This window comes from Nannospalax galili, unplaced genomic scaffold (assembly GCF_000622305.1).
Source record: "Nannospalax galili isolate Female #2095 unplaced genomic scaffold, S.galili_v1.0 scaffold191, whole genome shotgun sequence".
Classification (NCBI taxonomy): domain Eukaryota; kingdom Metazoa; phylum Chordata; class Mammalia; order Rodentia; family Spalacidae; genus Nannospalax; species Nannospalax galili.
The window spans coordinates 5,811,345-5,827,283 of record NW_008331484.1 but is presented as its reverse complement, the minus strand read 5'-3'; the positions used below and the strand labels follow the sequence as shown (position 1 = coordinate 5,827,283).

At 40.9% G+C, this 15,939-nt stretch overlaps 1 protein-coding gene across 2 annotated transcripts in view; it reads right to left on the bottom strand.

Moving 5' to 3' along the window:
• The window catches only part of Kitlg (KIT ligand), an 85,122-nt gene extending 78,375 nt beyond the window's left edge, over nt 1–6,747 (bottom strand). For both annotated transcript variants that reach the window (XM_008824063.3, XM_008824072.3), the window contains exon 1: nt 6,543–6,747. In XM_008824063.3, the coding sequence (XP_008822285.1) occupies nt 6,543–6,557 (15 nt within the window). In that variant the 5' untranslated portion in view covers nt 6,558–6,747. The remainder of the gene's footprint in view (nt 1–6,542) is intronic.
• Between the last annotated feature and the right edge of the window lie 9,192 nt (nt 6,748–15,939).

Genomic DNA, 15,939 nt, shown 5'->3' with positions numbered 1-15,939 from the left:
CTGGAGTTTAGTAAAGACACTGAAATGAAAAAGTCATTTGCTTCAGAGATTTCATGTACCTTAAAGTGAAAAAGAAGCAAAAGTTCTAAGCACCCACTGGGCTTTTGTTCTTAAGATAAAAATTCTGCTCTGCTTGTAACAGTAATGTGTTCACAAGACAAACATAGTGCTGCGCCCCCCCCCAACCCCACCTCCCACCAGGCTGTGCTCTTCCCTCCAGGGTTTACATAGGGACACATTTATACACTGGAGATGCCCTTTCTGCAAAGGTGGCCCAGACTTGCTTTTCTAAGCAGGCACTGTGAATGGATGGGTTTGCTGTTGTCTTTTCACACCCTTTTGCGTGGTCACCCTAGAGAGCACAGGCATTCTTTGCAAGGCAGCCGAGAAATGTTTCAGCTGCTGTCTGTGGACTGGGCATACAGAAAAGGGAACCTAATCACTCCCCTCCCAATAAGACCAAGCTCTAATCCGCAGCCCTCTAGTGCCCTAAATGCAGCCAACAGCTACAGGTGCACAGTCAAGTGCTAAATGCCCAAATCCAGATAGCCAAAAGACAGACAGCTATTACTGCTTTTGTTTTTTGATTGGAGTATTGCCTCAATTGTGAACTCTCCTTTGTTGGGCAACTCTCTAGACTCACAGCACTCAGAAAAAAACATAATTATCATTGCCATGGCACGACTGTCAGAGGAATCTGTGGTCTCTTGGCTGGAGGAAGGCCCAGCTGGCCTTTGAATGTTCTTGTGTCAACAGGGAGAAAGGGCCCGCCATGGCTTCCAACATCTAAGGGAAAGCTGCTGCCTGGGATATGGGACCTGCATCCATTCTGGAGTCTGTGGACTCTACCTCGCAAAAACCTACAAAGGCAGGGACTTGGCACAGCATCAACTGCAGAAGTCCCTTACCCTAAGGCTCCACGCTTTGTCCACCTCTGTGGCCTCAGCCACAGCCTCTCATCTTCACTGTCTTCTCAGCATTAATTCTTGGATGCTACTTGGGGATACTGAGCCTCAGTGATTTGCCCAAGGTCATGCACCTGGAAACAGAACCAAGTGCAGAGCCCTTTCTTCTGCTTCTCCCTGTGTATGCTCTCTACAACATCACCAGATTCCTCTTTGGCTGGCTTTCTGTTTCCACTCTGTACAGATGTTGGAGCCTGTGGAGCAAAGGCAAGCAGACACAGGAAAGCCCTGTCTTGGAAAACTTACATCCTCAGGCTGTCTGACTCTGCCTTAGGAGTCTTCCCTGGCTCACAGAACTTAGAAGATTGAAAGAGAGAAAGTAAAGGTCTTCTACAAGTAAAAATATCCTTCTTGTTAAGGAGAAATATCAAGTAATAAATAAAATGCCTAAAAGTAGAACAGTCAAAATAGAATTCTCCTTCACCCTCCTCTCCATTGGCTGATTCATCATTGTAAAACAATGATAATACATTGTATTCACACTGAAGCTATGGCCACATAAATTTCAGAACTAAAGGAAGCTTCAGTGCCATCTGGTTCAAACTTCTCTCTTACTAGCATTTTAGAAAAGAGAGATGTTTAGAATGGGAGGCTCTTAGAAATAACCTAGTCCTACTTCCTCATCTTTCAACTGAGGGAACAGATTTGGGAAAATCCAAATAATTTTCCAAAGTCACACAACTCAGTATTTAGGTTAATAAAAGCACTTAGTCTCCTGATAACCAAGTCAATGTGACAGACTAAAAAACAAAAAACAAAACAAAAACAGTACAATGTAGCCAAAGGACACAAAGAGCAACATATAGAACAGCCTTCTCTCAGATGACACACATCATGCTTTTGAAAAGAGATCAGGAAGCCTAATTATAAGAAAAACACCCTCAGCTTTTTTACTGAATACACAAAAATAGGTAGGGATTGGGTAATGATAATGCCCACTCCCAGCCCCTGTAAACAGTTTTTAGAATGCCCATAATTAAGTGAAAAAGCAAAACATCTTACTGCATCTTTAAATCAGCAAGGCTGGAGTCAATGGTTCTCACGAAACAGAGGCTGTACAAACCAGCCCTGAAAGCAGCATGTATTATAAAAGCATCTCAGTATTCTCTCAATTCGTTTCATAAATGGTTCTGACTACACAGGTGACTAAGACCCATAGCACAATTCCTGCAGCTTCTTATGATTCATATACTAGAAAAGGGAGAAAAAAAAAAAATAAGATCACTACTCAGAGATTTATATCCTAGTGTCCTACCATAATTTACAAAAGGAGCATTAAGGTAACTGGGGGTGCGGGGGCGGGGAGTGGAGGGAACAGTCCAAAACCTGGATACCTAGATAGTGGGGGTTGGGGGAGGTATCACTGAATGTTGCCTGGTTAAGACAACAAAAACACCCTGCAGAAATGGATGCATGGGCTCACTGAGAGGACCAAGGGCAAGACCAGTAAAGAAAGCTCACCAGCCCTTTTCAGTCTAAAGCAGAACAAGCCCTCAGAGCCACACAGGATGAACTTGGAAGGCAAGGTGTAGAAACGGGACACTAAGTCAGAGTCACTTCCATTTGCTGTTGCTTCCTGGTCCAAATCTCTCATTCACCTTAACCTTTAAAGAGCTTCCCACCTTTGTTTTTGCACAGTCCTGATTTGTTATGTATTAATGACAACTGATGACCAGATATCAGCTTATAATGAAAGTCGGGCATTGAATTAAAGGATCCAGATTTGGAAACCTTGACCTCTGCTTTTCTACTTAAATGCCATTTTCCACTGGCTTGTAAAAGTTATTGGGAAGATAAGTTTCTTCTGAGGAACAATAAACTCATATTGTAACTACAATGCACTGGGACCAGAAATGTTTATCTCCTTCAGTCCTTACAGCCACCAACTGAGAAAAATCTTCATAACTATTTAACAAACATCACATAGATTACAAAACGGAAATCCTAAAATATTTAACCATTTGCCTATGGTCATTTGTCTCACAAGTGGTAAAACAGGAACTGGAGCCTAAAGTCTTTACAGGCTAGAGCCCAGAGTCTTCCCACTAAAGCGGAAAGGAAAGGAACATGAAAGGAACTCCCAAAGCTGAAAGACTAGCTATTTTGGCAGGGATTTTTTGTTATTTAAGGTGGTGATAAGATTTCAACCACCTATCATTAAAGAACAAACGTTGACTCACAATTTGTTATCTTCAAATCAGCAGTTAGACATAAATAAAATTTAGCAATTTTAATTGGTTTGGCACAGACTTTCAGATTTCCATATGGTTATTTTCCTTGTTTTATGTTAAATGTAATCGACTTAGCACTTGAGTTTTAAAGTCTTGGCAGAATGTATCAATTAAAAGCTACATAAATTAGAACTATTCCAAGCACACATTGCAAATTGAATGATTGCAAGAACAAGATTTTCAAATGCTCTTTTCACAAATATGTTAATTTTTTTCTAGATTGTAACTTCCATTGTCACCCACACAACAAATATTTCATATAGGCAAAAAGAGAGAAGGGGGGGGAGATATTTTCTCTAGAATAGTGAAAGCTACAATTCTATTCATTTCTTCCCTGAAGGCTTCAATGTTCCTAAAATAGATCTTTGTAACATTGTTTGCAAGATAGTGCTTTACTCTCTCAGTATTTCTGAAACCGACAGCAATTGTCTCTGGTAACCTGTAGACAAACTAAAACATAAGCATACCATGAATAATATGAGCACTGAGCACATTAAGCTGACCACATTTTTAATTAAAACTTCACTGGTGTTGAAATATGGCATCTCAATTATAATTTAATATATTGGAGTACTAGATTTGTAAAAAATAGCTCTCCATTGAAAGAGATATTCTTTCTAAGCTAGAGCCACAATTTTCTTGAAATGTTATCAACTCACACAATATGGATAAACTACCAAAGGAAATCTGAAAAATACAAGAGACATTCTTCATTGAAGACATGACATAATTTATTGACCCAATTGCTCTGCAAGACCGCTGCTTGTGTAATTGTTTTCCAAATACTGAAGCCCATCACTTCTGTTAAGTAAATCAAAGAATCATTCATCAAGCCCCAAGTGGTTGTTGACGGAGTTTTCACACTTATTTAGCTTGTTGAGAGTCCAAAATGTCTGGTGTCCTCATGATTCTTGCACAGTTGTGTAATTTAAATTGATGTCCTTTAAAAAATGTTTTTGCAAAATTCTTTTTAATAGATTGGGTAATGAGAAAATACTGGGCTAGGTGGTCTATAATGGAAGGTAGTATTGATCCTATGTTTATAGCAGACTATTTAAACTATTTAATAACAATAAGTTTTCCTCCAAAAGATAGCATCATATTAAAAACATGGCTGGATCCTCCTTAGCATCTGGTTTCCTTATGCTATGCCCTACTCATGCAAGGCAGCACAGAAATTTCCTTGCGACTTTTGGATTAGAAGATTTGACCACCAGAAAAAAAGAATCTAATCCTTTCCTTCATTGCCATGGATTATTTATTGATTTTGTGTTATTTCCAGTGTCTTCTTTTTCAGTAACAAGAATGTGAATTGCTAGAAGTATCCTTAAAAGAAACCTTGAAGGTCATTAGATTCCAGGCAATGAATGCTTTCTTTCAACAAGAGCGCTGCCCTCTTTTGCCTACAAATCCTTTATCACCACAAGTTTCCCTCAAAGGGCCTGCACTTTAACTTGGTCTGAACAGGTCACATTTCTAAAATATTTAGCTGTCTCAAATGTCTCTGGTTGGCAGCACTGAGTCACTAATGTCATTGCCACAGTGTTGCAGGCTAGATTGACCTCTTTCTAGTTTTCAATGGAATTATTCCATGTAATCCTATTTACACAGTCATTTAATCAAAGCGAGAAAGGAGATTACAGAGCTCATATTTGTTTTGCAAAGTGGGTGCAAGGATCATCAATCCTACTGCCTCTCAAAGTGACTTGATAGCACATAGCAGGGCTTCAGAGCACCGGACATTAACCTTGTCTGTCTCCTGATTTTTTGTTTAAATAAGGTTTGGGTTCTCTTCCTGAACTAGAGATTCCTCCACCCAAAACTATTCATGCAGGCAGATGCTACTATAAAAAGAAACAGGTTCCCCACCCTTGTTTATTATTCCACAAAACAGAAGGCATACACACACCAAGCTATCACGACAAAACTTTTCTTTGTTGCAAGAATCTTTAACATCTACATCTCAGGAGGACACAGTAGTGACCTAAGGTGTGGTGCAGAGCCTTAGCTTAAAAAGAAAGAAAAGGAAAAAAACAAAAACAAAAAACACACAAACAAACAAACAAAAACTGCCTGCAAGCTAGTACACCTGCATTCATTTCTCTAATCTTACAGGTTCTGGGAGAGTGCTCTAGGGAGAACAACTCCTCGGCCAGACATGGTCCCTTCCCCCACCCCTTCCCACTCTGTGGAAAGCAGCTTTCTTCTTGCAGCTTCCTAATGGGTCCACCTCCAAGCCTAGACATCTACTTAAAATAAGACGCCAATAGGGAGTCATTTCAATTATTTGCAGCACACTGATGCCTTCAACAAAGCCGATGATTTGTACAAATTCTCGAATTTCCTCTTCTACATTTCAGAAATTGCAATCATCCACAGGACCTCTGGCGGGTGAAAGGGCAGCCTTACCCAACCCGCGGCAAATAACAGAACAATTCTGAAAGGAAGAACCGCGAAGTAGCAACTGCCGGGGCTGAAAAGCACCTCCGAGGGGAAACGCGGTAGCTCTTTTTTACCAACCAGGGAGACATTTGCTTCAACTAAGGAAAAAAAAAAAAAAATTTAACTGTGCCCGCAGGCAATGCTTTCTGCATAAAGCGATGTTTAGCCACAGTGGGCATTATCTCAATAACTATCATTAGAGGTGCACATTTTTAAAAAAAAACTTTTTCTTTTTTGTGTCTTAGAAGGTGCACGCATTGTGGAAGTACAACTACTCCATCTAGAGCTTTCTGGAGGGCCCACCCAGAGCTGCGAACCGGGCAGACGTCGCGGGGAGCCAAGTTTCCCGGGCCTGCCGAGCAGGTTCTGCACCCGCCGAGCTCGGCCCCTTCCGAGCTCCGGCCTGGCTTGGCTCCAGCGGCTGCACCCGCGTCCGCGCCGCGTCCAGCTCCCACCTGGGGACTGCACAAATAAATCTGGCTGCGAGAGCGAGCGAGGGTGGCGCGTGGGAAGCTGTTTCATAATAGCCCTGCATCCACGGGGAAATCTCTCCCTTGCAAAGACATGCCTTTCCGGGGATAACTGGAACTCCGAAGCCAAAGAGCCGACCCTCACATCGGCTGGGAAATGCGGTTTCCGACTGACAGCTCCAAACTTCCGTGCTGCGGCTGCAAACTTGCCATAGGCTCCCTCGCATCCCTCGCGCTCCCCTTCTCCCCGGCACCGGCTAAGCGGCTCCGGCTCGCACACCACGCCTGCCTCCCCCGCACCCTCCAGGCTCCCGGGACAAGCCGCAGCCCGGCATGGCGGGGCTGCGGGTCCCAGGGCGCGCCGGCCTCCCCGGGGCTGCAGCCGCGATTTTCCTGGAATGCCTCCGGGCTCCTCCCGGGCGTGCCCCACTCACTTGTGTCTTCTTCATAAGGAAAGGCAGCGCTGCGATCCAGCCCAGGCAGCAGTGTGGCGACTCCGTTTAGCTGTTCTGGAGCTCCAGCATATTGCACGGGCAGCGGCGGCAGATAGTTCCAGCATTGGGTAGCCCGAGCGCAGCGCCCTGTGGGTCCCCGCCGGTGCTCTCCCGCGTCGCTCCTGGTGCAGTGCTTGGCGAGTGAAGCTCCGGCTGCCGCGCCACCAGCGCTTTTATACCTCGCCCTCCCGCCGGCTCCGGACACGCCTCCTTCCCTTCCGGAGCCCCGGGGAGGCCAGGCGCGCGCAGGGGCGAGGAGGGGAGACCCAGAGCACCGGAGGGCGCAGAGCCTCCCAGAAGTTGGACGGGTCGGACCCCGAGCGTCCCCAGCCTGGAGGGCACCGACGGGAGGCCACGCGGGCACCCGGCGCCTCCGGGGAAGCTTAGCAACCTGCAGCCACTGGCGCAAAAGGGCTTGGCGCGGTGTCCCTGCTCCGCCGCAGGCTCCCTAGACTCACCTGACACCACCCGGGGACTGGCGATGCACCCTGTGGTACCAGAAGCTAGAGTCAAGTCTTTTATAATGAAGTTGGGTGGGGGAGATTTCACCTGCTTCCAAGCAAAGACTTTACCTAGTCCCGCCTTGAGGAAATGGGAAACAAAAAGTTTTTTAGGATCTGTAGTTTAGCCATAACCTTATCCACTCTTTTTTTTTTTTTTCTCATCAATTACTTAAGTGAATGTATCTTTACGATTGAAGAAATTACTGACTCAAGGTTAAGTATTACTAAGGGATGTGCTGTTTTGAAAATAGTTTACTCCAGCGTCTTTAGAAAACAGAATTGAAAGAAAAAGTGTAGGTCACTAAATTTAAAGACTGTCAACTCCCGGTGAGGTTTGAAAGCTCTACTATTTGGTTGGGGAAGTCTGTGAAATCAGAACGGCAAAGCACTGACCAGAACGTCCAAAGAACTGACGCCATTAAGTGATAGTTTCATTTATTATATACTAGGTCTGTGCTGGAACTTTACATAACTTATCTCATTCAATGTCTTCCATGGAGCTAGTATATAGATCCTGTAGTATGAGTGTAGGTAGGTAGGTAGATAGATGATGATAGATAGAGATAGATAGATAGATAGATAGATAGATAGATAGATAGATAGATAGATAGATAGATAGATAGATAGATAGATAGATAGATAGATAGATAGATAGATAGATAGATAGATAGATAGATAGATAGATCCCTCTGTGTGTATATGTGTGTGTGTGTGTGTACTTTTCATTTTACAGAAAACAAAACAACGTTAAGAGGTTAATTTTTGCAAATAGCCATAACTGAGTAGTAGAGCTCTAATTTAAATCCAAAACCTTGGATGTGCTGCCTTAAAGAAAAAAATCCATCAAAGAATGTAATTGATTTCACCCAAAAAAAGTTTCAATACTTTTACATGTAACTAGAATACAAATACTTTATTAACTTGATAAAGAAAATGTTAACCATGCATCACCACCAGTAATCTTTTGGAGCAAGCATAATATGTAAATTTAGGGAGTACAGTCATTTATAAGTATGCTAAATTTGCCTTAATTAGTTCAGTTGCCCTTGTTAAAAATGACCAAATCTTTAGCCATGAAGAATTTAAAGTTCACCATGTTGTGTATGGCTCTGTGCAAACACAGATTAAGCAGTGTAAAACATCACCCATTCATCTTAGTGTGTGTGGGGGGCGTCAAAAGTCCAAAATGATTCTCATTGAGGGGAAATCAGCTGTTGGCAAGCTGCATTCCTTCAGACAGCCTGGGTGGGAGCGTTCATTTCCTAGCCTTGCCCAGCCTCTAAGGCTATGCACATTCCTACACTCACAGCCACCTTTATCTGCAAAGGCTGAACTGGGTCCTCACATCAATCCACTCTCACCTTCCTTTCATCCCTGTGGAGCGTCTAAGGATTTAGGTGACTGGATTAGCCTTCTTGGATAATCTAGGCTAATCTCGCCACTTTAAAGGCAATTGCAATGTTGGCAGTTTGAATTCCAATGACACCCTTGATTCTCAATGGAAGGGCTATGGAACATAAAATAGATTCCAAGGACTAGGGTATGGATATCTTAGAGGAAGGAGGGGCTAATACCCTGGGCACTTCACACAACAGCAGTTTTTCAAAGAACAGAAGTAGTGGTAAATCTCAGGGTGTGGCTGTGCCTCCTGGAGGAGCAGCCAGATGAAAGGTTAGCCCTTTCATCAGTTACAGCATTAGTATTTGAGAAAAGAAAAAGGACCCAAAGAAAAAGCTCAAAGTATTAGATTATTGCTTTTGCTTTCAACCAAAAAGTTCCAACAAGCCATTTTGAACAAGAGGGCAAGAAGGCTAAAACCAGCACCAAGTATAACATTGGAAAATCATTAAACTAAGGATCCTCCCTGGTAATCCTCATTGTAAGACAGCCAGCCCTTCAGTATCTTTTTGCTTTGTCAGACAGAATCTTCCAAATACCATATATATATAATTGCACAAAAGAGCTTTGTTCCTGAAATTTCTTATTATCATTCACTGAGTAATGATTTTGAGAAGGGTTGGTTCTCGCTCAGATTGTCTGTAGCTTGTAGAACCTTGCCTTCTAGTTTTCACAGGAAGGTGTTCATAAGCACAAAGGACCCAGAGATGACTTTAGGCCATACATTGGTGAACTTGTTCATGAAGTGAGTATATACTAAAAAGTACATTTTTACATTATAATTGGATTAATAGAATATAATAAATGATTATAAATTGATGCTCAAAACTTTTTCTGCATTGTCTTTATCAAGAATTAGTATAAATATGAGCCAGACATAGTGATGCACACCTTTTAATTCCAGGACTAAGAAGACAGAGGCAGGTGGATCTCTGTGAGATCCAGGCCAGCCTTGTTTACTTAGCAAGTTCCAAGTCAGTGAGGGCTACAGGGGAACTGTCTCAAAAAATGAAACTAAAGATAACAAACAACAAAAATGAAAACAAAAGAATTAGTATGAGTATACAAAATATTAGATTTTAATAAATTGCTTAATTTGGATAGCTAAGGCATAGAAAACATTTCTTTTATTAAGATTAGTTAGGGTGGCTGGAAAGATAGCTCAGTGGTTAAGAGTGCTTACTGCTATTCCAGAGAACCCAAGTTCATTTCCCAGCACCCATTGCCGGTGACTTAACTGGTGGTCCAGGGGAACAAACACCCTCTTCTGGTCCCTGTGGCACCTGTGCACATGTATGTGGCAGACACACAGACACACAAATTACGGTAATCTTTTAAAAACCAGATTCTTTTTAGATAGATCATCGATAAGGCTAGGTGGGTAAAATGCTTGCAGTATAAGCCTGACGATCTGAATTCAATCTCTGGAACCCACATAAAGGTAGAAGGACAGAACCAACTCCACAGAATTGCCTCTGCTCTCCATGTGCACATGGTGCCATGCATACACCCACACACACATCATACACACAATAATAATAATAACAATAATAAAAAATGTTTAAAAATATTATTTTTGGAATCAGTATTTCATTTCTCCCAAGCTTTAATGAAGTATACTTAACAAATAAAAATTACATATATTTATCATGTAGATCATGATATATATATATATAGTGAAATTATTAAATCAAACTAGTTGATATACCTACAATTTCATATACTTATCATTTGGGTGGTAAGAACATTTCAAATCTACTTCTTTAGCAATTTCCAAGTGTGCAGTGCATTATTATCAACTATAGTCACCATAGTAATAGACCTCCAGAACATGTTCATCTGAAGTTACATGAAGCTTTGTGCCCTTTAACCACCATATACATACCCCCCCCACCACTGAAATGTTTAGTCTCAACTTAAACTGTTTAATATATAACATAAAGTAATAACAAATAGCACTAAATCAGAAGAATATGACAAAAACCAAGATGTTATGAAAGTTACCAAGGCCCCGGCAGAACACACTGATTTTGAGAGAACTAGGAAGTGATAGGCTATTAAGTGAGCAAGATTTAAAGAAACCAGGCAGTGGATCTGTCAAAAATACAGTTCAGCTTCTGTTTTTAAATTTCTTTTTTATTGCATTTTTACTTTATGTGTATGAGTGTATTGCCTGCATATATGTAAGTGCCCCATGTCTTGCAATGCCTAAAGATGCCAGAAGAGGGTGTCAGAGCCCCTGGAACTGCAGTTACAGACAGTTGCTTGCTGCCATGTGGGTGCTGGGAACTGAACCAAGATCCTCTACAAGAACAGCCCATGCTCTTATCCACTGAGCCATTGCTCCAGCCCCAGCTCAGCTTCTCATCACTCTCATACTATATTCATCTTGCATGATGCTTTCTTAGTCTCATTCCTCCTCTGTTCTATCCTTCCCAACCATCTTTGTCTCTTCCTCCCACCCTACAACTCTGTGGTTTTAGCAACATTAACATAATCACTGACTTTCTCATCTGTAATTCTTGTCTCAATACATTTTGTGTTGCTATAACAAAATACCTGAGACTGGGTAATTGCTAAAATGAGAGAGAGAGAGAGAGAGAGAGATTGATTTAATTAATTGCTATGGAGACTGAGAAGTATAAGAGCATGGCATTTGTACTGGTTTGGTATCTGGTGAGGGCTTTCTTATATGGAAAACATCAATCGTGTGGTTAAACCCTGAGTGTGTCAGAGAGCTCATATATCAAAGCTGCTTCCATGAAAACCCATTTAATCCATTAGTGGGTCAATCCATTCATAGAGCTACAAGGACCAAATCTCCCAAAGGTCTCTCATCCCTACAGCATGGAGGACCCGGTTGGCCTGGAACTCTCTATGTAGACTAGGCTGACCTCAAACTCATTGAGATGGGCCTGCCTCTCAATGATTAAAGGTGAGCACCACCATGTTCACCAATTTTTTTGTTGTTAACATGCAGATTTAACTTAGTAAATAAAACCTATAAATATCTTGAACACAAAACCTACGTTGTACTATTTACCACTTTGTGGTTATCCTCTTTTGGACATACACGTTTTCTTATGTGTGCCTTAGTTTATTGAGAGAGAGAGAGAGAGAGAGAGAATGTATGCAGGTGCACTCACCCATACATGAGTGTGCAGACATCTACGTTTGGAATCTTCCACCTTATTCTGAGACATGGTCTCACTCTCTTTTTTTCCTCACTGAATCTGAGGCTTACCAGCTTCTGCTAGACTGGCTGGCCACCAAGTCACCAGGGATCTTCCTATTTCCCTACTCCTATAGTGCGATTACAAGCCCATGTGGCCATGCCTGGTTTTTACATGCTGCTAGGATCTGAACTTAGGTCCTCCTCATCCTTGCACAAATATTTTACACATCAAACCATCTCCCCAGGCCCATGTGCCTTTGTATTTAATAACATCCTGAACTGAAACCTGAATTATTTGATCAAATTGAACCAGAAGGATGGCTTCCATTTCCAGCTTTAGAAGACTAGGGAGGGGAAAGCCAAAGGATAAGAATCAGTCTTTTGTTTTGTTTTGTTTTGTTTTGTTTTTTGAGACATGGTCTCCCTGTCGCCCCAGCTAGCCTGGAATTCACTATGTAGATCAGGCTGGATTGGATCTGACCCTCCTCTGCCTCCTCAGTGTCGGGATTAAAGATGTGTGCCACCAGGCTCAGCAAAGAATCACTCTGATTATAGAACTTTCTCTGCTGAAGACTCTTGGGTGGCTTGTCACTACACCTGACATAGAAAATTCAGAACTTTATCAAAGCCTTCAGAGCCTCCCAGACTTATCTAGAGCTCCCCTTTATCTAGAGGAAAGCCTTTCTATTCCCATCGTTCCTTCCCATCTTAGTCCATTTGCATATGCCCTCTCCTCCTGCTTCTCCTAGGACCACTCTGTTCCACTCTCTCATCTTTTTGAACAAAATAGCTGCTCATCATTTAGGTCTGATTAGATATACCCTATGTTCCCTTTTCAGGGAAGCTGTTCCTGATCCCTTCCATTTGGTTAGCTCTTACATAAGGCTCAATCACAAATTCCTTCTCTTACACCAAACAGCTACAGTTTTACATTTTTGCTTTTGTGACTCTTTCATTAAAGTCAGAATACGGATATCTTCCTTTGTGCATTGGAGAAATGGGTCTTAGTGGTAGAATTTTCAGGTGCTAATTTAACCTTCTACTATTCATTCACTAATTCACTCAGTTGACAAATATTTTTAATACTTTCACATAAAAATAATAAATTTTTCTAGAATTGTTATTTTTCTAAAATATTGTTTTTACCCAAGCAAATATTATCAATAGTCAATAACTGGCTACTTTCAAAACATTTTAACATTATTAGTAATTTCTCCCCAAATATCATTGTCTTGTTATCATTGTCCATTAATGTCTTCATGTCTCTGATCTTCGCCAAAGCTGCAGTCACACATGTAAAAATCCGGCCATGCTGCTTCATTGCCTGTACCTGTATTTTAATTTTTGGTACCTAGGGAATAAAATGTAAAGAGTCTCACAATTCGGTCACAGTATTTATAGCTCCCCAGGCTCACTATGGCATTGTCCACTGCCTTCCAACAAGCTATATTGGGTATCTCAGTGTTTTTCTTTGATACCTTTGTTCCTCTGCTCACATTGTTCCTTTAGCATGGAGTAGCTTTTCCTCTATTTTCTGCCTGAAATCTCCTTTTCATTCTTGAAAGCCTGGCTCAGATATCACTTCCTCTTTGAAGCAGCATAGTTGTTCATTCCTTACAACCTTAATTAGGTTAACTGTTAATGGGAAAATTAATTTGTAACGCCTAAGCCTCCGTTCAGTGAAGGATAAAAAGGTGTTGCTCAAGATCCCCTGAGTATGAGAATAAAGTAAGCTGTGGAAAATTGACAGGAACATTCTAGAAAGAGCATTCATATAGCACTTAATGAAAGCTAACTTCATGTCATTTTTCCCTAGTAAAAGTGAAATGTGTTTTTTTTTTTTTAACAAAATTTATAGGTAAAAGAAATGTGATCACTTTGTTTAGCTTCCAATAAATGTATTAGGTTTTGGTTTTGTTTGTTTTTCTATTTCTTACAGATTTTAGAAATTGGTTTATTTAAAGAACATACATTCTTAAAACTGAAAAATAAATTTGGTAAAATGTAGTCACACAACGAATCTGCAGCAAAAACACACTAGAAGCCAAATGAGCTTATGTATGGTGGAATGAAGGTACAGCCCGTATGTCTAGACCTGACTTAAGAAACTCAGCCCAGCTAGGACTTCCAGTACAGATGAAAGAGTGAACATTCTGCTCTTGAAAGAGGTAAAGTTTTTGTTTTTTAAAAACTTTTTGAGACATGGTTTCCCTATGTTGCTTAGATTGACTTCAAATTCCTGGGCTTAAGGAATAACCTTCTGAGTAAGTAGAACTGTATTAGGTATCCACCACCTCACTTGACTAATAGGGATTTATATTTTTGTTTTTGTTGTTCCACTTTTTTCAATACATATTTTTATCAAATTTTATGCATTTCATACACAAAATATATATCGTAATCATATTTAGGCCCCATCCCCTATCTGCACTTCCCTCATAACCCCTCCACACCAGATTTCATGCATTCTGTCCTATATGTAAAAGCCTATCAAATCAAGTTAGTGTACCCAGATATCCCTTCATGTGAGTTCATCCACTGGAGCCTAGTTACCCTTAAAGAGACAAACTCTGCATCACCCAGCAGTGATCAGCTGCCAATAGTTCCTCGTGGACTTCTTACCCATTTCCATACTTCTATGCTGGGTTTTTGTCTGGTTTGAGCTTGCATGTGTCTTGTGCATGCTGTCACCATTGCTATAATTCATGTGAACAAGGAATTTGTTCTTTCTCAAATTTTATTTATTCATGTGTGTGTATGCATGTATGTGTGAGTATATTCTAACATGTATGTGCAGGTGTGCTCATGTACACAGAGGCCAGAATAAGGTGTCTGATCCATCAAAGCTGGAGTTACAGGGTTTTGCAGGATACCCGCCTTGTTACATGGGTGCTGGGATTTGAATTCTAATGTTCATAATTGAGCAACATGTGCTACTGACAACTGAGCCCCATCTCCACTCCTGAAGAGTGATAGAACCTTTTAAAAATTGCTTTTGTTTATTTAGTTGTATGTGTGTGTGTGTGTATGTGTGCATGGATGTGTGCATGGATGTGGATGCATACATTCCATGGCACACATGTGGTCAGAGGACAGCTTGCGATAGTCAGTTCTTTCCTTCTAACATGTGGGTTCTGGGACCAAACTCAGGTTGTCAGGCTTTGTGGCAAGAGCATTTTCCTGCTGAGCCATCTCACCATCTTAAGAACAAGTTATTCTTTTTTGTAAATATTTTATTTATTATTTTTGTTTTATGTGTATGAGTGTATTGCCTGCATGTAGGTAGGTGCATGACCACCCATGTCATGCAGTGCCCACAGAGGTCAGAAAAGGGCATCAGATCCCCTGGAACTGGAGTTATGGACAGCTGTTAGCCACCATGTGGGTGCTGGGAATTGAACCCAGGCCCTCTGCAAGAACAGCCAGTGCTCTTAACTGCTGAGCCATTTCTCCAGCCCCAAGAATAATTCATTCTTAAAGAGACAATGATTTTGATTATTCAGAGAACAATTTCTGGAAAAGAAGAAAAGATGAGATTAATTTTCTCCCTGATGTGTGTATTCTGGGAATACACTTTTCTATAGTCTATACTCTCTCCAGTTTTTAAAATTTAAATTTATGTATCTGAGTGTTTTGCCTGCCCTTATGTAAGTATACTATGTGCATATCTGGTACACATAGAGCCAGAAAAGGGCATCAGATGCCCTGGAATCTGAGTTAAGAATAGGTGTTAGCCACCATGTAGGTGCTGGGAACTGAATCCAGGTCCTCTGGAAGAGCAGCCAGTGCTCTTAATTGCTGAGCCATCTCTCCAGCCCTTATATATTCTCAGAGTATATAAGACTTGTATACATGCATTTTGGATGATCTAATGTGTTGTACTAACCATAACTTTTATATATTTTAGTCACATCTCTCTTCTCTGTTACCATGTAAAAGATTGAACTGCACATTTTTACATAATTTTAAGTTATAGCCTTTATATGCCTCATAAATTTTACATGTATTAGATAAATTAATTTAGGTAGTTTTTTGGCAATGATATTATCTATTTTCAGTTATTTGAGTTTAAAAGAGATTTGTAGTTCCGGTGTTCTTTTATAAATTCTACTTTTAAAATGTGTGTCCTCTAATGAATCATTTAAATGAGAAGTGTCTAGAGCATGGCTTACTGCTTAATTGACAACTTTGCTCTGTATGACTATTGAAATAGAAAAGTTGATATAGAGGGGCATAGACAACAGTCTTGTTTTGAAAAGTT